The sequence below is a fragment of the Diplotaxodon limnothrissa genome, linkage group LG18 (assembly GCF_057381915.1).
Source record: "Diplotaxodon limnothrissa isolate DT_005_m linkage group LG18, D_limnothrissa_male_GT1.1, whole genome shotgun sequence".
In the NCBI taxonomy this organism is placed as follows: domain Eukaryota; kingdom Metazoa; phylum Chordata; class Actinopteri; order Cichliformes; family Cichlidae; genus Diplotaxodon; species Diplotaxodon limnothrissa.
Genome location: NC_140613.1, coordinates 16007510 through 16033370, shown reverse-complemented (window position 1 = coordinate 16033370; position 25861 = coordinate 16007510). Strand labels below are relative to the sequence as shown.

Genomic DNA, 25861 nt, shown 5'->3' with positions numbered 1-25861 from the left:
ATGAACTCTGTAACTGTCAACAAAGCAGCCTCTGCTTTAAGAAGTAAGAACATGAGCTGTAATGCCATTCTTCTGGTGCTCTGCTCTAACTAACCTGACCAGTGCCAGAGCCTCATATCAAAAACTGTAGAGGACAATTGCCTCCCAGACTAGTCTTTCTGGTAAGACATAGGCAAGAGTTGACCAATCCCAGAGTTTTAAGAGAACAAATGTGTCTGCTGGTGAGATTGCCTCTGATAAAGCATCATTTAGTTGCATCTTTGATTACAGAAGGGTTGACGACTCAAAGAATAAGCAATGTCTATCGATGTGTTTGCACAGATAGCTTCTGTAGAGCTCAAATAGGGGAGGTGAAAGTTGGTGACCTTGACTTTAGCAACCTCAAGCAGATAATGCTCGAGACTCTACAGGTTATAAAGCTAACTTTGCAGTGACTGTGACCCTGATGCGGTATAAGTATTTTTTCTGAGTCTCCAGTGGTTTCTGATTGTCTTTTAGCAATGTGTTTCCAGTTGAACCACCAACACAATTTTTCTGTTTAACGTTGGATGTGTCACCGATTTCTGAGCTGAACTTCAAATCATCTGTTTTAGGTCTAATTCATGACTATCAGTGTCAAGTCAAGCTAATATATTAGCTGGTCAACTTTGCAGCACGTCACTCTCATACAATAATTCTTGTCTATCTGTACTATTTATTGTTAAAAGAGGCTAAAATGACCAAAAGATGTTTTATACACATTCTTACCAAGCATCTAATTATCTAATCAATACTAATATATTGTGTGTCTTTTTTGTTTTGTTTTCCAGAGCAAGAGGATTCCTTTGAGTTCGTGATTGTGTCGTTGACGGGTCAGACGTGGAACTTTGAAGCGTCCACGTATGAGGAGAGGGAACTGTGGGTCCAAGCTATCGAGAGCCAGATTTTTGCCAGCCTGCAGTCTTGTGAAAGCATAAAGAACAAGGTACAGTTTGTCATGAAGGATAAAGAATATCAGAGGAACTGGACAGGGTTGGCGATTATCATCTAATCAAAACATCGTCGTGATCGTCATCATCGTGCTACATTTCTCCCACTTAATTTACATTCCTCTTTTTCTCCTTCTTTCCAACCTTTATCACGCCTTCACCCTCCTCTCTTCCCCCACTTCAAGCTGTCACATGTGGGAGGTTGTCAGACAGGTGCACCGCAGTGTGGGGGATCTCTTATTAGAAGTGACAGACATCAGAGATAGAACACGGCTTGTGTCAGCATACTGGGGAGACACATCCTAATTTTCATATTCATATTTTCTCTGCCTGTGTCTTTTCCCGAGACTTTGAAAAACCTTTTCTCTCTCCCTTTGCTTGTTGTCTATAATTTGAGTCCAGCTATAATTGTTTGCTTTCTCGTGATCGCCAGTGAAATAATTAGTTCCCGTTGATTTATTCTCACCTTCATTTCTCACAGTCTCGGTTGGGCAGCCAAAGTGATGCAATGGCCATTCAGTCCATACGAAACATGAGGGGGAATAGCTTCTGTGTGGACTGTGACGCACCAAGTGAGTATAACTCTCTACGGTTAAAACACATCTGAACACATTGTCTATTACATATGAAATACAGATATTAAAGGAACAGATTAAAGACAAAAAACCCAACATTCTTCCCCTCTTTTGGTGACATAACAAAAGGTAGTAGAGGTCAAGATTTTGAGAGGGTTTTTTAATCTTTAATTTATCACGTCGTGCGTAAAAGCAAACAAACAAAAAAAAAACTTCAGTTTTCATACTCCTGTAACCAGATTCCTTAGTTTTGTCAAAAAATACTTTAAAAACTTTCCATACAATGCACCTACAGTGCAACAGGGCACAAAAAAGTCCACTTAGAACATTAAACACTTTGTAGGAGAGTTGGTAATGCTATATGAAAATTATGACGTCATATTATTAGATAATAAAAGTGGGTTGGGTTTGCATTTGGAGGTGCTGCTACATTTGGGAAGGTGCAAAAAACTACATTTTGGGGACCAAACAGCAACTGCAAAGGTTTTATTTGATATCGAGTCATTTCTACCAGCTTTTCTCAAGTTAGAACTAGTATTCAGCACTGTTAGAAGTACTGCATCTTGCAGTTTTGGCAGATACTGATTATTCTTGTCTGACTAATTTAATTGTACTGGGTTTTTTTCCCTGAAGAGGTTACCAACATTAAACCATACTCAAAATAGGTTCATCACAAATTTCCTGGTGAGGCTTTCAAAGCATCTCTTGTTAATACTTTTAATTTTTTTATTAATTCCTATCTTCTGTCACGCAGACCCCGACTGGGCCAGTTTGAACTTGGGTGCCTTGATGTGCATCGAATGCTCAGGCATCCACAGGAACCTGGGGACCCACCTGTCTCGCGTGCGCTCTCTTGACTTGGACGACTGGCCGGTGGAGCTCAGCATGGTGATGACTGCCATCGGTAACGCAATGGCCAACAGTGTGTGGGAAGGCGCTTTGGAGGGGTACACCAAGCCAGGGAGCGACAGCACCAGGTTAGCATACTTCTACAAATAAAGGTGCTGCTTAATGAAGCGTGCAGAGATTATAGAATGAGAAGGCAGCGCTGTCTTCTCTCCATTAGCTGCCATTTATTAGCCACCCACATTTGAACAGAGGCAATTCACATCGCAAAATGCTCCATAAGAAGCACCAGGGGTCCATAAATGTCAGCCTATTGAGCCAAAAACACAGTATTTTATGTCTGAGCGTCAGTCCATCCTGTACACACTGATCGCTGTGCTTCTCTTGTATCAGTCACTGCTTTGTTGTTATCAACAGTCTCTGTTATGCTTCTGACCCTCTGTCCACTGGAAAACCATATTTCACCAGAGGAATGTGACATCATTTTGCACTTGCCTGATAAATGCTCTGACTAGCTTCATATCCATCATGTTTGTCATTTGATATGTAAGTACTAATCAAGAGAAAATTAGCAAACCAAAACCACATCTGAAACAGCTCTCTGTTCAGGCTTTCTTTTAAGATCCAGCATGTGCCGATAAGTCTGGGACTTTCTCAGCACTGTTTGCAAAGCCAGTGTGTTTTACTTTAGATCCTGGCGAGCGGCTCTTGTTAATATGTTTTTCTTAAATGACACTTTTCCATTCACCTTGTGAACGCCTGTCCTAACCTAACCCACCCCGACAAATACCTTTTCCCTTTCTTCTGAGATCTGGTAGGAGGATTGTTTATCTCTTGGTGACAGGTGAGGCCTAGCGTTCCCGCCTGACTAATGATCTGCTGTGTGGCTGTGCAGGTAATTAAGCACACCATTAGGGCTAAACCCCACCCTGAGAGACAAGCCCTCAGGTCCCAAGCTGCCCTGTCACATATCCATCATACAGGCCTGGGTCATCACTCTGTCTGTCACACAGAGACTGTCTGTAGGGTCTCCCTGGTGGCATTAGACTGTTTAACATCACAGCTTTGTAACTTTAAGAAAGCAGGACGTCTGGTTACTTTCTTTGCTAGTACCTTTGTTTTTACATTTCAGAGACTAAAATCTTTCCAAATTTTAATTAAATATATAATAAAATTAAAACAATATGGCATTACAGGGACCCTTTTTATTGCAAACTAATTAGAAAACATTTTTCATACCAACTTGATAACGTAGATGTATTTTGATAGTATCCAATCAATGTGGCCAACCTGTCTTATAATGAAACATAAATAGTGGTTAGGTTTAAAATTTTAATGTAACAGACTTTAACATGGTAGAGGTGTAACATCTTTGTTTTGTCATTTTAAGCCAATGCTTAGTAGATTAAGACAGTATAATATGTTAAATAGCAAGAATGTGTTAAACATAAATGAACCGCTCTCACTTTATAATGGTCCTACTTTGTAACATGAAAGGACTATTGCACTGGGGCAGCTGTTGCTCAGGAGATAGACCGGGTCTTTTGCTGGTTGGAAGGTCAGAGGTTCGATTCCACAGCTCCTACAATTCATGTGTCGACATATACTCAGGCAAAATACTGAACCCTGAGTCTGAGTGTGTAAATGTTACATAAAAGCACTAAGAGGGTGAATTGCAGTAGAAAGTGGTTTGAGTGCTCAACTAAAGCACGATATAAGTACCTGAACCGTTTAGTGAAATTCAAACTGTTGGTGTGGAAGAGAATGTATTAGGAAGATGTCACGTTGGGCTATGAAAGCTTGATGAGCTGGTCATTTATTTTTGTAGTATTTTGGACTACAAATTAGAGCTGGGCGATATGAGATTTTTTCATATCACGATATGTTTTTTTCATTTCAGGCGATAACGATATCTATCACGATATAAGCCAAATAACTATATTTGTAAGATTTAAATGTGCCGTTGCTCACAAGTAAAATGTGAAATAATCAGCAGCTTGTTTTTATTTAAATATTTATTTCCCATAATAAGTTCAACAGGGTAGATGTACTTAAGGAACATGAGACTTTTTCAGATAACTAAAGGCAAATATTGCAAACTACACAAAAGGCAGCCGCTAAAGCGTTTAAGTTTCAAAATAGAACAAACGAAACAGACTAAATTGTCAATTCCACTTAGAAACAAAATATTAATTCTAAAAATAAATCTTAGTTTGTTTTACAGAAGAACAGACAAAACTGACTAACTTTTGTCAATATCAAATAAACTGAGAACTAAAAGGAAATTCTCAATCTCTCCTTGTTGTATAGCTTAGCTTTTCAAACAGTTTTAACAGTTACTTTAGTCTGACAAAAGCCGAATGACGAATTAGCGCTTCCAGTCAGAGACTGAGGCTACGTCCACACGTACACGGGTATTTTTGAAAACGGAGATTTTCCGTTTTCGTTTTAAAAAATAATCCCGTCCACACATAAAGGCAGAAATGAAGGAAAACGCTGCTATGAACATGCCAAAGCAGCAGGTGGCGCTAGATTCCTAACCGTGCAGAAATGTTGGCCAATCAGAAGTCTAGAAGCCTCGGTGGGAAAAAGTAAACAAAGCTGGGGCATAGAAGCAGAACCGAGTCGTATGTGTGGACGGACAGTAACTGTGTGTATATGTAAGCATTTAAACACTGCAGAGAGTAGAATTAACAGTATTGTAGAAATTCATTTCACCGAAACAATAACGTGGCGCACAGTGTGACGCATGCACCAGTTTATTGTATTTCCAGACTTGCTTTCGGCACAATTTACAGTGCACGCTACTCTGTTTTTTGTCAGACTTGAAATAGCCGAAATACCTTCACACTACGGAACTTCTATGGCTCTTCCGTTCGACAATCTCTCCGGCATTGGAACCATCATCTGTTTTCTCTTCGGTCACGCTCGGTTGATTTTTCTAGTCGGCACACTCATTTCCTCCATTACCCGCTGGCTGCTTCCCAAACAAACACACGTGCGGCTTGGCACTTGTGCTGTACGTAACAAGTCACGCGACGTGACGCTGCGGCTGTGATTGGTTCGGCTCTGCGCTACTTAATTTGGATTGGCTGACCTTTTTTTTTTTTTTTTTAAGAGGACAAGAGCGGCGAGGTCTATCGCCATAGCTTAATTTCTCTATCGAGTAAAAGTTATATCGCGATACATATCGTTATCGTTCTATCGCCCAGCTCTACTACAAATAGGTTAATCGGTTGAAACCTCTAACTCTAATAAGCACTTGAGTGATTATGAGTGGAAACGGTCATCAGTTCCCGGCCTAATTCCAACCTTCGGGTGATACTATGGCTTGATTGATGTGTGCATTTTAGGCCAGTGCACACTTTGTTTACAGTGGTGCTATTTACAAGCCAAAAGTGGCATATAAACAGTTAATATTACACTTATAACATATTGTTGCTACATGCCAAAACTTACTGTTGGAGTTTCATTAATTATGAGTGTAACCTCCATTGCTGCTAATTCATAGTATTTTTTTCCTGTGAGTTTAACCTTTGAAATCACTTATTATAGCTTAGATCTCTTAATAAGAAAGCAGCATAAGGCTGTAAAACTGCAAATTGTATCCTTTATGAACTACTTTCTTTAGGAAATGCATATTTTTCTGCTCACAGTTGGCCCACATAAAATGATCTGTGCAACATTGAGCAAGTTTTCAGTTATTTTTCCTCTTGGATTCATTCTCTGACTCTCCGGCCAGTTCAGACCTGAATGATGGCCTACAGTTGTTTATTGAATGGTATCTGTGTGAAAGTGCTCCACTGTGGACTTGATGAAAGATTATTGATGTTGATTTCTCTCCCTACCGCTGTCAGTCGCACGTCGCCTCGAGCAGGAAGGTTCTTCATTGTCTAAAAAATCCGATCTTATCCCGGAGCAGCATCTCCATTAGTTTTCACTGTCAAACAATAAATCTCATTTGCAGGATAACTAATCTTTAGCCAAAAAACAGAACTTGGAAATATCATATATGGACACCGGTCATTTAGATGCTCTGGACTTTCTGCTCTGCTTTGCATCGGACTATTTTGCTTTATCCTGAATGATGAATTCAAACCAATTTAAAGGGATGCGGTTTCTTTTATTATTTTTATTGAATTCTGACGCCACTTCTGTGGGTGCTTCTCTTAAATTGAGCACCGCGCATAAGGGAGAATTTTAATTGTGTCACACCGGTGACATGCAGCAGCTTTGTGATGGCACCCAGGCAGGCGGTGTATGGCTCCTGACTTCTACTAAACATTAGTGACACCTAATCTAAACGATTCAGTAACTACCTGAATATCAAGTCGGCGTCTGATAGAATGTCTCCTGCAAGACTAGTTTTACCCCTTTTGCATTTTTGAGATTTAACTTAAAAGCACTCATCCACAAGATTGTTTTAGCTTATGATATTCGGGTGCGAAAGAACACAATATATAGATTTGTCGTACGCGGATCTGCACAGCAGTGCAATTGCTGGCGTAGAACAGAATGATTACAGACATCATAATAGAAAGCGTGTTAATATGCATGGATATGTACGTAGGATTACCTGCTTTTGCAGAAGAATGCAAGGTACCAATAAAGCATCATTTGCAATGGTAGTAATTTATTTGCTGTAGTTTTGTTTTTTTAAGCATGAGCTATTAACTAGACTTTTTTGTCCGTGTGAGAATAATGCAATTAATGTAATTCACAAATAAATACCCACGCACCAGTATGCGTGCATTTAAAGGATTTTTGTTATCATTAGATAAATATTTCTCAATGTTTTCTAAGTTGGTGTTAAATTTGAATATTTTTGGAATAGGCATGTTAGACAAAGTCTCTTTGGCTTGTTATAATGCAGTTATAACTGCTATTGATCCACCAATAAATGCTCAGGGCTTTCAGGTTCTAATGAGCCACCAAGTCTGCTGGTTTTCGTGTTCTCTTCAGTTTTTTTAGTCCTCATCTTATAGGATCTCTTCCCAGAACGAAACAAGGAAAGCAGTTCGATTAACTAAACTGCTCTTGTGCTAACGCCTTACAGCCAGCAGATTTATAAATAATTATTTATTGGTAGAGCGGTAAAGCTTCTTCAGTATCAAGTAGTGCCAACATGCTAACAGCAGAAGTCAGATCTGGCCAGGATACAGTTAAATGTGTGATAATAAATCTGCGGGAGCTGTGCATTGTGGCTGATCTCTGCAGTCAGCATATTGCAGGGGAGTTGTTCTTTTAATTAGCACCTGGGAGTCGTTGTGTTTTGCATGTCACCTCTAATTGCGTGGCATGTTTGTGATAGAAAAACACTACAGATTATTTTTACGGAAACTGTGGGAGAGGTCTCGCGGTTAACTTTACCCCTATCCTTTGCCGCGCACACACACACACAAAAAAATGAAACACATACACAAGACACCAAGACTCATTTGGGGGAGATGTCCTGGAGCGTGGACGGATGTGGACGGCTATCCCTCACTGACGTGGGCCTCTCACTGTCACCCTCTGTAGGCTCCGCGCTGCCCTCGGCCACAGGCAGGTAATAGCTCTGATGAGAGCCCTCCACTTTGTTTCAGAAATAATTTGCCACTCCTGCCGCCTGCAGGGGCTGCGTGGTAATAAAAATGAATCACACCGCTAACCTCTCCAAACCTGGCCCCGTTGCCTTTTTTAACCCCTTCTGCTCCAGCAGTGCCACCTTGGCGTGCCCTGCCAAGTTCTTTATTGCTGCTTTAAATAATAATAATAATATCAGCCATAAACTTCTGTTTTAGGATCTCACCAGATTGGCCTCTGTGCTGCATATTAGTTCCCAAAACATGGAGCAAAGCTTCCAGGCTACTCACAGGTTACGAGTGCGGGAACACCAACTCACCAGAGAGATTTTAGAATAGTTGGCCTTGCCAGGAGCCCCGGTGGAGGAAGAGTAATTAATTAAGACAAATGAATGACTGGGCCTTACCATGTCCTCTGCCTCTGTTTCTCTCTAAATGAAACCCACAGGTCAGTAATTAGCCCTGTGTGGGAGAAGTGGTACTGTAGTCACTAATTGCCCACATGCCACCGGGTTTCAGGGCCAGGTGGACATAGAGGAAGGACTGCTTCATTGAAGAAGGGGCCTAAGCCATGAAATTAAGATTCAATATTGTTAGCATTAAAAAATAAAGACTAATAAAGAAAAAGAATCCAACCCAACTGCTTTATGTGATCGAGATTTTTTTTTTAAAACCTGCGTGCACTGGGACGCACACTTAAGGGGGGCATGTGCTCGTCGTCCCCTCAGCTTTGTATGTGAGGCGAGGGTTCAGCAGGGGTTAACAGCATGAGCATTTAAGGGTGTTAGTCTTGCTGGCACAAAAACACAGCCACTCCATCATGAGGAGGCTGACAACCTCATTAATGTCACAATATATTCAACTCATCCCTCTGCCTGCCTACAGCAGCCAGATGCTTTTCCACTGGCCTTTCTTTAGAGCCCAACACAACAACCTTTTGAATTCTGGTCATCTGTTCAGACCGCACTCTTGAAGCGAGAGAAGCAGCATCAATTCCACTTGTAAAATATTTGTCTTAATTCTTTTGTGTTGTTATTCTCAGAGCAGAGCACACCGTGTCTACAGTGTAACCCGCTGGACTATAGGAGGCCTTATTTAGCACTCTTGCTGTGGCGTTTACTGTGTTGCTCCTTCATTTCTTGCCCTTAGCAACCTTTGATGCTTTGGGGCCCAGCTTTCTTTCCCTGTTGTGTGCTCTTTTTTTTTTTTTTTGTTCATCTCAGTAGTTTCCCTCTGAGCCCCCTCTCTGTCTTTCTGCTGCTGCCCCTCTTCCTCACTCTCCCCTCACACACGCACACACCCACCCCTCGGTTTGTGGAAGTGAAGCTGCTGGCTGCATGGGAATTGGTCCCATACAAGTCGCCCACCCCCACTGTGAAGTCTGTTCAGGCTGGTCAAACCCAAAGACCCTTCCCTCTGCCATTTCCACCCTTCAGTGCGTCTGTTTGATGTATCCACAGTGACTCTGGATGATCATGGACGAGTGGGAGGAGCTTAGACGCTTTGATAGTTTAGGAGGACTCGGCATGTGAAAGATGTGCGATGGCCATCCTCCTGTTCCTCCAGGCCAAGGCACCACTATTGCAGGCACTCAGATTGGTCATTCCTGTGGCTCCTCCACCGTTGGCTCCACCCGCTTTGTCTCAGTTTCCCTTCCCTTCCTATAAATTCCTGCTTGCCTTTGTCTTTCAGGCTTGACTAATTATCCTTGTTTGTTCCTCTTTATTTGAATTCAGTCATGTGTTCTTGACTCCGTGGGCTGGATTTAGGAGAATCATTCTGCCATTTGCCACTTAATTAAGTCAGGGTCAGAATCCATTGCTCAACGGAGAGCTGGAGGGACGGAGCTCTAATAGAATTATAAAAGAGGCCTTTCTCCACTGTTAAGGCTGCTTTTATCTAGGTGGGCTTCGCATAGGAAAATGAAAGGGGACACCAGCTCTAAGCAGGAATCCCATTTCCACTTTAGAGTCAGTAAGTGTTTTGATGTTTGCCCAAAGATTACATTGGAATCAAAGCCAGCGAAAGAAAGTTAAACAGCAGTGATCGGCCGTGAGATAACTCTGGATGACGGAGGAAGTTTGCGGCGAAGCAAACACCTCTTCTTTTTTTGGTTGGAGGCGCAGGCATTTTTATTGGGAACCTTAAGATCCCCTCTAATCCCTAAGCGACAGAGAAATTTAGAACAACTATGTGCTCGAGCCTGGGTGGGGAAATTAGTGTCTGTGTGCTTAGATGTCTGCTCGTATATAGAGAACTAACCATCAGTTCAATTTTCAAAATTCCCCCCCATGCTGTGAAGCTCACTCTCCTTTCCCTCTTTACCTCCCCTGCTACTCTGTCCTGGCACTTTGACATGCGAAATCTGCTGATTTTATTTTTCTTCCTCCTGCGGTGAGGAAGTGTCCTTTTCAAGGGTCTCAGTTCCTTCCCCCCCCCCCGACTGTCTAAACCCTGCCTCTGTTTGGATTGTTTTTCAATTTCAAACAAAAGACAGAGGCGGGATTACCATTTCACTTCCTTTCACACTCTTTCAAGTGGCAGCAGCTGAGGTTTTTTTTGTTTTTAAACCACTGCCTGGCTGTTCTAGCTTTTTTTTCTGGTCTGTCTATTCTTGCTGAATTTAAAGCACAGCATCAGCAGTGAGCGAGGCCTTTTTCTGCAGGTCTCCAGGGCTGATTTCGTAGTGAGGGCTAACAAAGTGCCCTCAGGGCTCCTTTCTGAGTTGTTGACGTCTTCCTAATGGCTCTCCTCAGCCTTTTTGTTTTCACATCTTGGTGCTAACTTTCTGCCTCATTTAGCTCATATCAATTCACTGGGCTTTACGGATTCAGCATCTCATTCAGCGTCCAGCTCTCTGAAGCAAACTTTGGACAACAGGTTGTTTTTAACCCTGCTCGGATTTTTGTTAAAGGTTGTAGAGTTTGCCTTCGGGATTACAGCCAGTCAGTCAGATTTCTGACAAACTTAAATGTCTTTGGCTGTAAAGAAGGGAAATAATGGTGGACGGCAGGACGGCCCCTTCCTGTTCTGAGCAGACCACCGATTCTGAGGCCAATTGATTTGCTAACCGGCTTGTCCCCACATAATGACTGAGTAGGGATTGATGGAGGTCTTACACCATAAAACTGAGCCACAGCAATTGCCTGCTATTAGGGCTGTATTGTTGTTCACAGAATACCCTCTGCCTAAAGAAAAGATTTGCTTATGCTGTAGCGGGGGGGGGGGGGGCTTTCTCCGTCATTGCTGCATTACATTACATTACCACATTCCCTTTGAGGTCATAATGAAAAAAAAATGTACCCATGTGTCTATAGGAGCAATTACTTCAAGGCTGTTTTGAGATGCGGGCTAAGTAGCTTTATGAGCTGCTGGGTTTTTTTGCAGTTAATCAATCTCTGCTTGGGTGCTGATAGAAGAAGACTTGCCCCTTTTTCATCACATCCTTAACTCCTGTAGTTAGGGCGGGTGCCAGGCTGCTCTGTGCAAGACTGACTGCTTTGTGAAGTAAGCCTGGCAGCTGACATATGAGTCTGAACACAGTTGCTGTCTGCGGTAAGTCGGCAGCCTCGACACCGGGCTGCTAAGGCAATAAAAAGTAGTGGCGAAGTTTGGTTGCTGTTTTTAAAATGGTTGTTTCTGATTGAGATGTCGCTAACAGGATCTGTTGCTAAAATACTGTGAATAGATTAAAAACAACAGTGAAATTATCCTTTTCAGTATCTGCGTAGCCAAAAATTTGACCATACCATAGAGCTGCACTGTTGATGGAAAGCACTTTGTATAAACGTTCCTTTCCTATGATGAACACAGGGAATGCACTTCTGCTGATATAAATTAGTGTGTGCTTCAAAAGTTTATTATTTGCTTTAATTGACTTTTTATTGGTTAGCGCTCCCTTAAACTTTTCCCCTTTTATTTTCGGCCATTTTTTTGCAACTATTTTCACGTATGTGTGTCTGACCGTAAGTCTGTTTACGTGTCTGTATGTTTCAATATATGTACTTATCTTCACTGCGTAAGTTTTATTAATACTGTGAAGCACCCTATTTTTTGAAAAGTGCTATACAAATAAAAATATTATTATTATTATTATTAACCCACAGATTTTTAATCTGTCCAAGAAATATCCAGCTGTTCGGGAAAGAAAAAAAAATATTTGTGAGCTATGTTTGGGCATTTCAGTTTGTGGGGAAATTGGCGAGGGACCTACAGAGTGGAAAATATTAACAGATAAACTAACAAAACTCACAAATGTAATCTTACATGATGGGTAGCTTAAACCAGAGCATGTAGAACTGACTTACTTCATTTGTGTAAACCAGGTCTTTATAGTAAGCTGATACATACACAATGTTATTCACTGTGTAGAGACAGATTCTTCCACTTCTCATCCAAAGGTAATTTTTTAATAAATGATGATGAAAGCTGGCCATTATTTGATGATGAAATACAGTTGAATTGAGTTAGAGTGTCCGTTTGTACTTGCTGCTATGCCTCGACCCGCTGATAGAGAGTCCCACGAGAGCCTTGTCACTCTAGCCAGCGTTGCTGCTTTAACTTATCCTTACAAACCTTCCCCGTTCTGTCACTCACCCACAAATCCAAACAACAGCCTCTTTTTGCTCCTCTTATCACACCGACTGACAGGGTCACCGGGTTAGTACCACACTGGGCATGCTCAGTCATTCGCGTATTGATATTGATTTTTTTTTCTCCCCCTTTCCTATTTGTACAGTTTGTATGTGGGCACAGAATGAAATGGGGGGTCAAGATGGAGAGCAATAGATAGAATTCTGCCTGGTGATAGAGGATGGAGCCTTCCCTCATCCTCTATTCTCTGCTGCGGGCTGGAGTGAAGGAGCCCCACATCCCACTGTCCCTTTCTGGCTGCCATTCAGCCCCATCGATCTGACTCAGGGCCCAGCCACCCCAAGGGAGACTGGGGCTCTGAGACACACTGCCTCTTTTGTGGAGGGGATCCACCAGTTCAGACTGACAGCCGACAGTGCTGATAAAAATACGTCCCCCGCCTTCCCGTATTGTCCACAGCAGACATGCTGTTCAGGATGTGTAACCTTTAGAAAGCTGGCCAGGCTTTAACGGTCATGCTGACGACCATAATCACTAGAAACTGGAATATTGCCCAAAGCGTCACACCCTTTGGCATTCTCTCATCTTTCCAGCACATCTTTGCTGTATTATTTCCCACTGTGATAGTGAAGGCTAGTCACTTTCCTGTGCTCTAATAATTTAGAAATGTCACTGCACTCCGGTGAGTCTCTTAGGCCAATTACTCTAATATTTCCCCTGTGTGTCTGCATTTCTCCTTTTGTACATGTCTTTGCCTTTACGTCAAGGCCTCTGAATTATGAGATACGTTTCGAGAAAGTTCTTTAACTTGGGTGCGAAATTGCTCATAGCGTGTTCGTCATGTTTCACCCTGCCTGACCTGCGTTGCCCCTGTCATTTCCTTCCCTCCAGGGAAGAGAAGGAGCGCTGGATCCGAGCCAAGTACGAGCAGAAGCTGTTCCTGGTGGGACTGCCCCAGTCAGATGTGCCTCTGGGGCAGCAGCTGCTTCGGGCGGTGGTGGAGGATGACCTAAGGTTGGTGGTGCTGCTGCTGGCCCATGGCACCAAGGAGGAGGTTAATGAGACCTACGGGGATGGAGATGGACGCACCGCTCTGCACCTCTCGTGCGCTATGGCCAATGTAGTCATCACACAGCTGCTCATCTGGGTGAGTGGGCTCCACTGAGCGTTGTTGGGAGCATTGTTAAAGGTGGATGAACATTTGAAGCAGTGAATTCTGCTTTCACAGCAGAGCATTTGCAACTGTCAGTCATGGAAAAATTATTTTTAAATTTACTTATTAAATGATTTTAAAGTAATTCAAAAGGGATTTTAGGGGAAATTATCTGGAAATCTACACAAACTACTGTTTCATTGTATGTTTTGGTATAAATAGTAGCACTTAAGTACTTAGTATTAGGTGGCATTTTGAATTGGATGGACAACAGAGGTATTTCAGTGAGTAACTGGGCATAATTTCACAACATGGAAGAATTCATTTGGCAATGTGAAAAAAAAGAGGAGAACCTTGGGGGAAGGCAAATGTAGGAGGCAAAATATTATAGAATATTAGTATTTTCAAGTATATTATAGTATATTCAAGTATAAAAACGGCACTCACAACTTAGCAAAGAACCATTTTTTAATTAGTCATCATCACTATGTACAGAGGAGATAAGGAGAAAACAGTGTATACAAGAACTGGACTGAAAATCAGCCCTAACAGGTCTCAGTACATAAGGAGGTCATTACAATGTACAAAGCTTGCCTAATAGAGGCTGTGTCATACATACAGGTGTTCATACCAAATGTTGGCTTTTGTGCTTGTTCAGATGTAACAACGTCTTTCTTATATGCTGTATTTCCAACTTTCTTAGCAAAATACAAAGAAATGGGGGGTGGAGGATGGCTCAAGACTGCACAGTACTGTACCACCCCACCAAAAAAGGGCTTTTCACAGAGTGCTTTCAGGGAAATCAAAAACGTATCACATTATTACTAAATCTAATCAATGAACCTAAATCATAAGCATTAATTCCAGAGGACGTGCCAAAAATAACGTGTAGTTACTTGTACTTTATGCTTATGTCCTAAATTTGGCCTTTGTTCTTTTCTTGCCAACCATTCTCTCCCACAGTACGGTGTGGATGTGAAAAGCCGAGATGCCCGCGGCCAAACGCCGCTGTCCTACGCTCGGCGGGCTGTGAGCCAGGAGTGCGCGGACATATTACTCCAACACGGTTGCCCCAACGACACCAGCAGCCTGACCTCCGTGCCCACACCCAACATGAGCCGCCGCAACCCCAACATCAACAACAACAACGCCCAGTGTGAGCTCAACCGCAGTATCAGCATCATGTAGGAGCCAGAAAGCAGCTGCAGACGAGCACCCACCTAAACCCACCCGTGTCTCCTCCCAGTACTTCCTCCTCTGTTTCTCACACTGTGTAACCCAAAACCAGTACGCACGGATAGGTATCAGGAGTGACGGACCTACTGCAGATATTCCACCGCGCTGACAGAAGCGGGAGCGTTTGGGGTTTCGGACATTGTACATTGTTTATTTTATATTATTATTTTTTATTCCTGTTGTTTGTTAAATTTATTCAATCTCGGTCTGAAGTGATCACGATGAGCTTTAAGCTTTTTTGTTTTTTAAGCGTCAACCAAACAAATGACTTACTTTGGCATTCATACCTACTCTACGAAAAGCATTTCCTTAATGCTTGAACATTTCCTTTTTATGTCTTCATCTTCTGCGATGTGAACTGATTATACAGTGTGAATGAGAAACTTCCTTCAAATTTCCAATCCTAAGTGTAATAACATAAAACTGTAAAGAATAGTTTTAGAAGTGACAAAACACTGATGTGGGAAAGAAACTAAATCTCTCTTGATATCAGTGGCTGTTGCAGGCTTTCGTAATGATGCATGTCTTCAACACAGCTATCAAACTCTTGACATACTATTCATATACAAAGGCAAAGCAATTATAGTTAAAGAGTCCAAATGATTTAGATACTTAATTTACAGGGAAATGGATTCAGATCATCATAAAGGAGTTGATTGCACAATTCCTATCGGGTGAAATTGAGTCATTTCCTTCGCCACCCTTATTGTGATGCTCGGGTAAAAGTGTCCGTGACTACAAAGGAATTAAAGGGCATAATGTTTTATGACCAGTGAGCCACATGGCTTTGTACGCGTTCCTCTTCAATCAGAATTCATTCAGATTCAAAGGTTTGATTAAAGCAGTGAAATTGTGCCATTACAATCTTTTTGTTGGAGTAATTTCCCAAATGACAAGATTGTGTTGATAATTGACACAGATTCGCGCAATTTCATCCCGTGAGCGTCCTGGAATATCCACTCGCCTCCTGGGGCCGAAGGCTGTCGTATTTGGTACTCTAAAGAAGACTTCCTCTGTTGTTGCTGTGAAATGCATATACTGGCACTGTGTGTGTGCGCGCGCGCGCGCGTGCGTCCGTACACAACGCTACGATACGTCTGTGCTCGCGTGTTCGTGGGCATTTCTGTTGTTGAAAGGACGCCAGAGAGGAGACAGAAACTGTCAGTGACGATTTGGGATCATAACTGTGTAACAATGTACAGACCACTGTAAAAAGTAGTTCTTCTTCCTTTGCCTTATTCCTTATAAGAAGTTTGAACTTAGTCGATGAGAAGCAGCCTTTTACCTTCTCCTTAAACCTCTGTGCTCTCCCCCTGAGAACCTGTCAGCCCGAAAGCAGGGAGCTAACAACGCGCATTCACGTGACTGACGTGAGACATTTAGGGATTCAAATGAGCAAAGACGTTCATATATATAGAGAGACGAGTATAATTAGTTTGCATTATTACAAATGTACAGTATTCCACAGACGTGATAAGCCAGCTCATTTAGAGTAAGTGGGACTCGGACGTAAAAATGACTTTAGATGGAGTCGGCACAATGTGGGTGTATTTCTCCTTTTATTAAACTGCCATTTGTGAGGTTTTAAAACATCTTGATTTTACGTGTTTACATAGGCAGAATGTTTGTTTACAGAGCAAGTTATGAACTTGGTACCTTATCTACATGGTTTCGTTGTTGCGTTACAGTATTCCTGTTTTCAGAGCCTACTGAAAATGACCATGGGGTCAAAAGAGGGTTTTGTTCATCCAGGCGATGGAGATACTGTAAAGGAAAGTTTTGACATTTAAAAAAAATATATGCTTATTTGCTTTCTTGATGGGAAGATTGTGTACAGATGTTTTTCCAGAGCAGCCATATGAAGTAGTTATCAACCACATTTGGTAAAGGTTCTACTTAGGTACATTGCACCTTGTTTACAGAGCCGTTACCACGATGGAACTAGGCTTAATAAAGAAGTTACTCCATACGTCCCTATATTTCTGGGGTTTCTTGCTCTGGAGTTTATGCACACCTAACAGTCGTATCGATCTTCCTGTCTTCCTCCCAGCAAGAGGCGCATAAGCATATTTAATAAAATGTCAAATTAATCTTTGAAGACATCCCCAAAAGAAATCAAACTGACTTCTTTGAATTTACTAGTACTGTAATGTGATACTGGCCTTATTTCTGATCTTTACTTGACCAACCTGTTTCATTGAGTGCATTTTGTTGTCCAAGGGGATCAGTAAGAGGAGTTAAGCGTGTACAGTGATTACCCTTATTTACATACTGTAGATGATTTAAAAAAAAACACTAGAAATCTGCCTGTTTTTCCCCTGAAAACAAGATGAAGTGTAAATATTAGCTTAATGCTTTTATCTGAAGACAAACTCCTGAACTGAAATGGTTTTCGGTCTTCCTGACCAACAAACCGTATTTTGATATGTTTTGTTTTGTTTTGTTTGTTTGTTTCTTCTTTGGCATATTTTTTTAAGGTACTTCTGTTTGGTCTTGCCGTTAACCGACCATCTTTGGTACTTGTGTATAATGATGTACATTTAACATATTTATAATGCAGTATGTAAATATATTTTCTTGTTTTTGTTTTGTTTTTTGCTCATTTTCCTATTGTAATTCCTTTACATTCAGAACGTGAATCAAAAGCTAAAGAATAACTTGTTGTATGCTTGGATGCTTGGCTGACAGTTGACCTATTAATAAACACTCAAATAAAAACGATGTAGCCTTCCCTGGATTTAGGGAAATCAACGCATTTGTCTTGTGTATGTGTGTGTGTGTGTGTGTGTCGCTCACTCATTATCCATCACACTCCTGTCTCTCCCATCTCTTGTCTTGCTGTGCCTTAACGGTGAAGGTGAGGCTTTCTTTCAAATTAGAAGTCGCGTTTCCTCTTTTGCGTGTCCCTTCATCAAACTTCGTGTCCGAAACAACTCAGCCAGGCCTGCCTCGAGGTAAGTGAACCACCCTCTTCACTTCCTGCTCGAGGGACCCCCAACAGTTGCTGAAAGAGGATTAAGATAAAGAGCTGGGCTTAGTGTCAGGCAGCACAACACTGTGGGGAAAACTGAAAGATCTGTGTTCAGAGGAGTCAAGCCCTCACTAATCCACTTCTTATTTCCTGCTAATCTTGTCTCAGCATATCTTCATCCCCTTCCTCTTTCTGTTGGCCAGCATTGTTTGCTCTTTATCACCTGGTTTCTCTTTAGTTTCTCCTCTTCCTCCCTCTGCGCTGCCTTGAAATGGAGACTGACTCCCCCATGTCACGCTTTAAAGCTCTTAAAAACAAATTTTCTCAACCAACTTCCTTATTAGTAATTGGGTAGTATTGTCTTTGCTTACTTCACCTTGCGGATTAGTGACCTTCCTCTGGAGTCTCCTCAGAGGGAGGAAATTAATAGGGCTAATTTAGAATAACATTATCACCAGCTATCCTTTAGCAGCATTAGATGGGAGGTGTTCGGTTGCTGTCATGAAAAATCAAATCCATCTCACATTCCTTTGAACTTATTTTCGTTTATACTCCTTCTCTTTTTGGCCTCTATGCACTAATCATGAGATATATATCTAACAATTCCTCCTGTTTGGCTTTTGATAGCAATGAGCAACTATTTGGAGGAAAAGTTCAGCTTACAAAGAGCTGAGAGTTAACTCAGATTAAGGTAGCAGGCCATGAAACCCAGGGAATGTAAAAAAAATGATATCAAATGAACCTTTAAAGGTAGTCTGTGGGACTATTGCAAGATCAGGTAACACTTGTGTTTTGTTTAATAATAATAATTGTAGATTTAAGATTTATAAACCTTCAAGGTCTTTAATGTCAAAATTTAAAGGGTTTACTCGCACATATCTAAACTAGTGCTTGTCTGTTCTTACCTAGGGAGAAAAAAAAAGGTCTTGTAATTTATTACCATGCCTCGTGTCTTGGCAGACCCCGGCCACTTGTGTTTGTTGTGGTGAGACTGGAGCGCTTGTTTGCACCGCCGTGTGTTTTGATATTTCATCAGGGCTTGCTAAACAGTGAGGAGGGCTCTCTGCCGCCCACCTCTTCTCAGACAAATTGCCTCCGAGATTGCAGAGGTGGGTCTGAGGCTGATGGATGGGCACACAAAGACCTGACGAGACCATATTTGCAAACATTAAATCCATACTTCCCTTATGCAGAAGCTGCTTGGCCGCAGGTCACCGGCAGTGAGTGATGCACCCAGTCCTGATATGAATGCTGCATCAAGGTGGCACTGAACAAATGTTTATCTTACATGTTCCTTGCTGCCTGTCCTGATGTGGATGTGTTCTGTTGCTCCCTGTTTTTCCTCCTCTTTTCAATCTTGCAGTCTCTTTAACCAGTAATTATATCCTCTCTTGCCCTGACCCTCTCTCCTCTCCTGAATCCCCCACAGACTTAAACATCCATTATCAATTCCAGCTCCATCATGTCTGAGCAGTACATCCATGTTGCACCCTGCCCTTCCTGACTGCCCCACGTCTCCATACTCATTTCCCCATCCTCTCAGTGATCGACCTCTCTTTCCCTACTTGCTGCCCAACCTGGCTGCTTCATACCCACCGTGCCATCTTCCTCTTCACCCTCCTCTCACTCCTTTGTCTTATATAAACGCTCTGTTCCCATCACTCTCTCCCTTTCCCTCCTTCTTCCCTTACTTTTTCTCCCCTTCCCCGTTGGCTTTTGCCTGCATTTTGCTGTTAATTTGCCTGAGAATGCATTAGCTGTAATGAAGGCTGAGGGCCAAGGGAATCCTCCAGGGTTCCATTAATCATCCCCCCTCAGACAGGCAACCTTGATTACAAGTGGCAAGAAATTCATTAGAGCCGGGCCTCTGACAACTCTTATCTCCGCCACTAGATCTGACTCATTAGGCAGCCAAATTAAAGCTATGATGGCCCTGATGAAACTCATCGCTTGTTTATCTTGTGCGATTTGATGCATCTGCCCATACATCACTGTAGCCACGACCGTCCGGACCCTCCCTAGAAGTCAGGCCTCCAGTCGGCGCTGAGCAGCCTGCACACTCACACAACCAAGCCAGTAATGAGCTCCCTCGCTTTCCTCCCTCCCTTTCTCTCTCTCTCTCTCTCTGCAGGTGGGAATGAGGGAATAGTTACACGTCTTTGCTGGAAAGAACTTCTGATATTTCAATTTGTGATTCAAGTAGCACAATGGCAGAATATGGAGTCTCGAGATTGAAGTGTTTACTGAATGTGCGGCTTAAAAAGAACAGACTGTTAGAAACTTTGAATGGATTAACACAGTAACCCGAGAAACTCAAGTCTGCTACACATTACTCTCCTCCAGAAAGCTTCTGCACGTTAATAATTCATTAATAATAACAGCAATATTATTTCTTTCCACACTAACAGCTCTAAACCTGCAGGATCTCAGTGATAACAGCCAGTGCCTATCATGAGTTTTGTCATGGCTCCTCATCGTCAGTCCCTCCATGCAGCGCATGCATGGGGTCTGAAATAGCTGTGGCACTCTGGCACAGTGACGTGGAAATAACCAACTATGTTAGTCAGCTCTTGGACCATAATCAAACTTCCACTGCACCTTCACACGATCATCACTCCTTGAATCCTCATGTGAGTGTCACAATCTTAATGCATGAGGTGGACGGTGAAATAAAGTTTACTACTCATGGGTGCCCGGGTCATGAAGTGTCTGTTTATGCTCTGAGGTCAAGCCTGTATTCAACAGAGGCGTGAGGAAAATTAAATGTAAAGATTATTATAGATGTCTGTTGCTATTTGAGATTAGTTTTTTTTTTAAAAACCCAAACCCACCTTATTGTGGCAAAAGTTTAATTTCATGAAATATTAATTATCTGAGGAATCCTGCCCCATTATCATATTTCAAATGATAAATAAATAAACGTGATCTGACGTCTACTGAATCTTTCTGGAATCACGAAGACCATCTGATATAAAGTTAAAAAAAAATCCAACATAAGGTTTTGTGCAAGCAGCTCAGAGACAGCGTGTAAACCGAGGACCGTGATGAAAGTTTTCACAAAAACACCAAGCCTTCCTCCTGTAATAGGGTAGCTGTTTCTGGTTAGAGATTATGTTAATACTGCTGGCATGTAGAGTACAATTTCCGATTTGATTTCATTTAGCACCGCTTTTATTCGCTCAGGTCTGTTTCTGTAAGTACAAGACGAGTAACTGCATTTACTAGCTACAGGTCTGTGTATGTATCCTGAAGAAAATCCGCGTTTTAGGAGCAACATAGCTTCTTACAATCATAACATTCATTAGAAATCAAACTTATAAATATCGTCTACTTCGGCCATTGAAACAAAAGATGAAATACTTCATATTTTAGTAAATCTCGAAAGATGTCGACATTTCTGAGGGATATTAGTTGTATTAAAATGATGCATAAAGTATCTCGTATCTATTAGGTGACACAGCACCAATAAATTATGCCTTCAAAGCGGACTTTAATGCGTCCTATTAAATGACTTCTTGTTCATATTTAGTTCTTTTTGGATCGATTTACAAAAAAACATTTTTAGCGCCACGAGATTAAAGAGCTGATGTCTGTTTGTGTCGGTGCAGTGACTGATAGAGAAGTTCATTACAGAGTGTTGAATGTGCTCAGCCTAATGAGGATCCATCAGTTCAGTTGAGACAACATGGCCTCCTAAAGAGAAATCAATCACTGCTGCTGCTACCTTAAAAAAGACTGTTCCACGTCTCAGGTCCTTGATGTATCTAAAATAAAATAAAATAAAAATAAAATAAAATAAATAATTAATAGATTCTAAAAGAATTTGCAACTTCAGGAAATTAAGACTAACAGATGTGCAGCAGAAGCTATGAAATTACACAAAAACAGACATTAATGTGCTTCTAACGCCTCACTGAAACTCTCTAAAAAATGCTTTAAAAAGGTCTTCTAAGTCCAAAAAAAATGAACAGAAATATTTTTTATGATAAAATTTCAACGTTTCATCAGGATATATTTTTAGTCAAAACAGCCGCCTGACCGTAGTTTTTTTTTTTTTTTTTTAAATGAACTTGTTCAATAATCTTTCGTGATGGTTAAACAGTAAAGGCCACCTTTGTTTTCATTTTAGCGTAATCAAATGATTTCAACAGCTGTTGCTCTACATTTTAATAACAATGATTCAACCTGGATTCCAGCTTTCGTATAAAGCGATTTATTAGGTCAATATACTTTACAGTTGTCTCTTGTTTGGTCGTTAATTCCTTCACATTTTTTTTGTTCTTCCACAAATAGCTTTAAAAGGTGGTTTCTACACTTGCCAAACAAAAAACGCCTTAAGTTACATGCAAATGTCTCCAACAAATTGTACGAAACACAAAACAAACAAACAAAAAAATAAATCCAGAATAGCTTCATCAAATGAGGACATGCACATAACCAACAAAACAGTTTGGCCCTACATATAAATACTTAAAAAAATCTTTACAGTCGCATCTCATAGTGCTCATTTGTACCAGTTTTTACCCATTTATATTTACATATTAACAGAAACAATAAATAAAAATGAGAGCATATTGCCAAATAATTGGTCTGTCTGTGAGTAAATCCTCTTCTCCCTCAGACAAAATAATTGGAACATCCTTTTTGTGCTTCATGCGTTCAACAAATCAGTGGAACCTAGAGTCAAGTGTTTCTAATAATATTCTTTTTTTTTTTTGATTTTCATCTCAGTTCATGGCCTGGTCCCTTGCTCTATTTGTTGATGCTGACTCCTCACAGCGAACCTGTTGACGTGCACCGGGATGGGGACCACAATTTTGGGATTTCTCACCGGTTCTCCCGACCGGTTGTTGACGTTGCCCGCTTTGATCCGTTTCCACTTGGCCCTACGGTTCTGAAACCAGATCTTCACCTGCACCTCGCTCAGTTTGAGTGCGTGTGCGATCTGGGAGCGTTCAGTCAGAGAAAGGTATTTTTTACAGTGAAACTCCTTTTCGAGTTCGAGTAGCTGCTCGCTGGTAAAAGCTGTTCGTCTCCTCCGGCTCTTCCCTGCTGAGCTGCCGGTCGGTAGCGCCTCCTGCGAGCCCGTTTTTAGTTTGCTCTTCTGGGACAGGGCGCCGCAGTTGTTGCCGTCCGAGAAACTTTCGTTCTCGCTGTCCGCGGAGCTGTCCTCTCGGTCGCTGCAAACTGTGTCTGCTGATTTTAGGTCCAGCTTCTCGTCGTCTGAACTGTAGAGTTTGGTCTCGCCTAAAATGCGAAGATAAACAAAGAACACACGCAAACATACGCATTTAGTGATTTTATAGTTTATGATCCCGCAAATCAGCGGTGACAGCTGCAGATGTCTCACAACGTTGGACGACACTTGGTGTGTTTTGGGGAAAAAAGGCTGGCAGAGATCATGTGAAAGAACTTTTTTCAGAAAAAAATTTCAGAAAAAAATCAGATCAGTCATGCTGAATCATCAGCGGTTTGTTTGTGGTCACTCAGTTGTTCCATAAGTTTCCACCGCAACTGAGAAACTTAGAAAATGCTGCATCCACATATAGACTGGAGTTCTTGGCATTTAGCTCTGTTTTATGCTTTAATAAAGACTGGTTCAGAAATCATTCCAAATACGGCCTTTTAAAATAGCAAACGTGCCTGAAACGGCAGTTCCCTCATAAAGCTTCGCTTTATGCTGCATACTCGGGATTTAGTAAAATGCATTTTAATCAAGAGCTCTAAATGTGAAAAGATGAGATTAACTAGAACTATACACTATACCTGCTAATTCATCTTCACCCAAGAGGCCACTAATCTCCGCTTTATCGCATTTTACGCACAGTGGTCACTTTTACGCGGCAGCCCCCGAGGCTTAAATATAATGAAAGAGAATGACTTGTAGAAGTGGTTGAGCCTACCTGATATTGTCTGAAAAGTTTCCGAGAAGTTGAGCATCTCAGAGCTCTTGTCCCGGCTGTGCAGCTCCTCGGAGTGTGGGCTTTCTTGCCTTCTCGCTCCCGGGTCGGCAGCGCTTAAACGTGGACCAGGCAGCTCTTGTGGTGGATAGAAACTGTCCGGGGGATCCGAGAAACTTGGCATCGTTGTTGTGAGCGCAACCATGGACGGCACCCCCTGTCCCAAACTGGCACAGAACGTGTTGGTGAGTCGTCCCGCAAAAGAAGCCAATGGCGCGAGTGGAGGTATACCAGACGATAAAGGAGAATGGGATAAAGCTTGTGGGATAACCAAAGGTCTGTATGGCATGAACATAGGATAGCCCGTGTAGAGCAGGTGTCCCGGTCTGGGCTGAGGGGTCCCTATCAGGGAATCGATTGAAAACGCCGTCCCTTGCCCGCCTGGTCGCTGCATTTTGCAGGCAAACACTTTTGTTCGGTGAAAACTTGAAAGCAAATGTCCTTCCGTCGACGACGAGCAAAACTTTCAGTTTAAAGAGAGCGTGAATTGAAAGTAGATCCTCTGCTGTGTTGTCATCCCTGGAAGTAGACCCCTTCTTCGGATATCTGCGCTCTAAATGCTTCAGTCAGTCGGACGCTTTGTTGTGTGCACCAGCGCTACCCTTTCCCTCTTATTTGTCACACACTGAGACATAAACACACGCTCCCTCTTTCTATCTGTCCCCTCTTTCCAACTCCTCCCTTCACCCCTCTCTGATGCACAGTGTGTGTGTGCGCGAGGAAAGAGAGGGCGAGAGCGCATTGGTTATCATCTGCAATACAAGAAGAATGAAAAGGGGGTGTTTCCCTGGGGGCTCATCCATCTTCCTCAAATTACGCTTCATTTCCTTATTCAGCCTCTGACTTTTTGGCCGTCTTGAGAGGCGGTAGTTTCCCAGTGGAGACCAAATAGACGAGTCACCCCCCTCATCCACCCCTCCTCAAGCCCTCCTCCCCTTTTGCCAGGTTCACCATTGACTGCAAAACGGTGTGAGAGACTGTTCCAGCCCTTCCCCTTCTATAATCGTTGACCACACCAACCCAATCAGCTATTATTAATTTTGATTGATGATAAGTAATTACTCTGGATTCAAGGGACAGCATAAAACAACGGTGGCTTTTGTTGAAATATTGGGACCGATGGGCATCAGAGTCGGGAGGGAGGAGAGGCAGATGTTTCTCCCATTCTCCGCGGCTAAAAACAATGCGTTTGGCTTCAGAAAGAAGAAGTGCCACGACAATCGCTCCCCGGAGAGAGAGCAAGCGAGGTAGAGAGAGAGCGAGAGAGAGATGCTGCTTGCGAAATTAGATTCAGATAAAAGCCGTTTGTAAGGTCAACTTCAGTGTGGACACAGACTCACAGTGGCTAAAGTTACTACCGGTAATCCCCAAATCTAAATCTATAAACTTTAATCTCTTTTGCTGGCCATATGCCAATTAAAACAACGTGTGCTTTTTTCTTTCTTTCTTTTTTTAGAAACTAAATAAAGCACTAATTTTACTGTGCGCTTTTGGAAAAGTAATTTGTCCCTGATCAAAGTCGCATAGGGTGGGAAGAAAAAAAATCTCTTTTCTTAAGCACTGGTTTAATCGCAGATCATCTCACCTTTTAAATGGCAATGGGAACTGATGATGATTAGCCCTATTGAGTCCTGGGTGCCCGGGCTCTCCAACTGGTCGTCTGATTGCATGAGGACATAAACATATCACCACCGACTCTGATTAGCAGTGGAGGGCCAGGGCAGGCTAATTCTTATAATTGCAAGTGACTTCAGCAGCACCTCGCTTTGATCTACTGAAACCATTTGCCGAGCTCGTCTTCCTTTCTTTTTCGGGTTATTCTGAGTTTACGTTGCTGCTCTTTGCGCGCTTTGTGAACGAAATTCTGATTGCCTGTTTCATTTCTTAAAGACCAATTAAAACTGTGTTAAAATAGGGCCTGTGTTCTCAACCTCTTTATGACTAAAAACAAAGTTTTATACGGCAGGGATATAAAAATGATACCGAACCTCTATC

At 42.0% G+C, this 25861-nt stretch overlaps 2 protein-coding genes across 2 annotated transcripts in view; one reads left to right on the top strand and one right to left on the bottom strand.

The window, feature by feature from the left end:
- The window catches only part of agap3 (ArfGAP with GTPase domain, ankyrin repeat and PH domain 3), a 72086-nt gene extending 56861 nt beyond the window's left edge, over positions 1–15225 (top strand). The window contains exons 14-18 of the mRNA XM_085379009.1: positions 810–964; positions 1450–1540; positions 2298–2520; positions 13438–13693; positions 14663–15225. Coding sequence (XP_085235135.1) covers positions 810–964; positions 1450–1540; positions 2298–2520; positions 13438–13693; positions 14663–14887 — 950 coding nt within the window. The 3' untranslated portion in view covers positions 14888–15225. The remainder of the gene's footprint in view (positions 1–809; positions 965–1449; positions 1541–2297; positions 2521–13437; positions 13694–14662) is intronic.
- A 7139-nt stretch (positions 15226–22364) lies between these two features.
- gbx1 (gastrulation brain homeobox 1) lies at positions 22365–24519 on the bottom strand. The gene is made up of 2 exons (XM_085378105.1): positions 23810–24519; positions 22365–23153 (listed from the first exon to the last, which is right to left on the bottom strand). The coding sequence occupies exons 1-2, from the start codon at positions 24258–24260 to the stop codon at positions 22639–22641; spliced, it is 966 nt and encodes a 321-aa protein (XP_085234231.1). The 5' UTR covers positions 24261–24519; the 3' UTR covers positions 22365–22638.
- Between the last annotated feature and the right edge of the window lie 1342 nt (positions 24520–25861).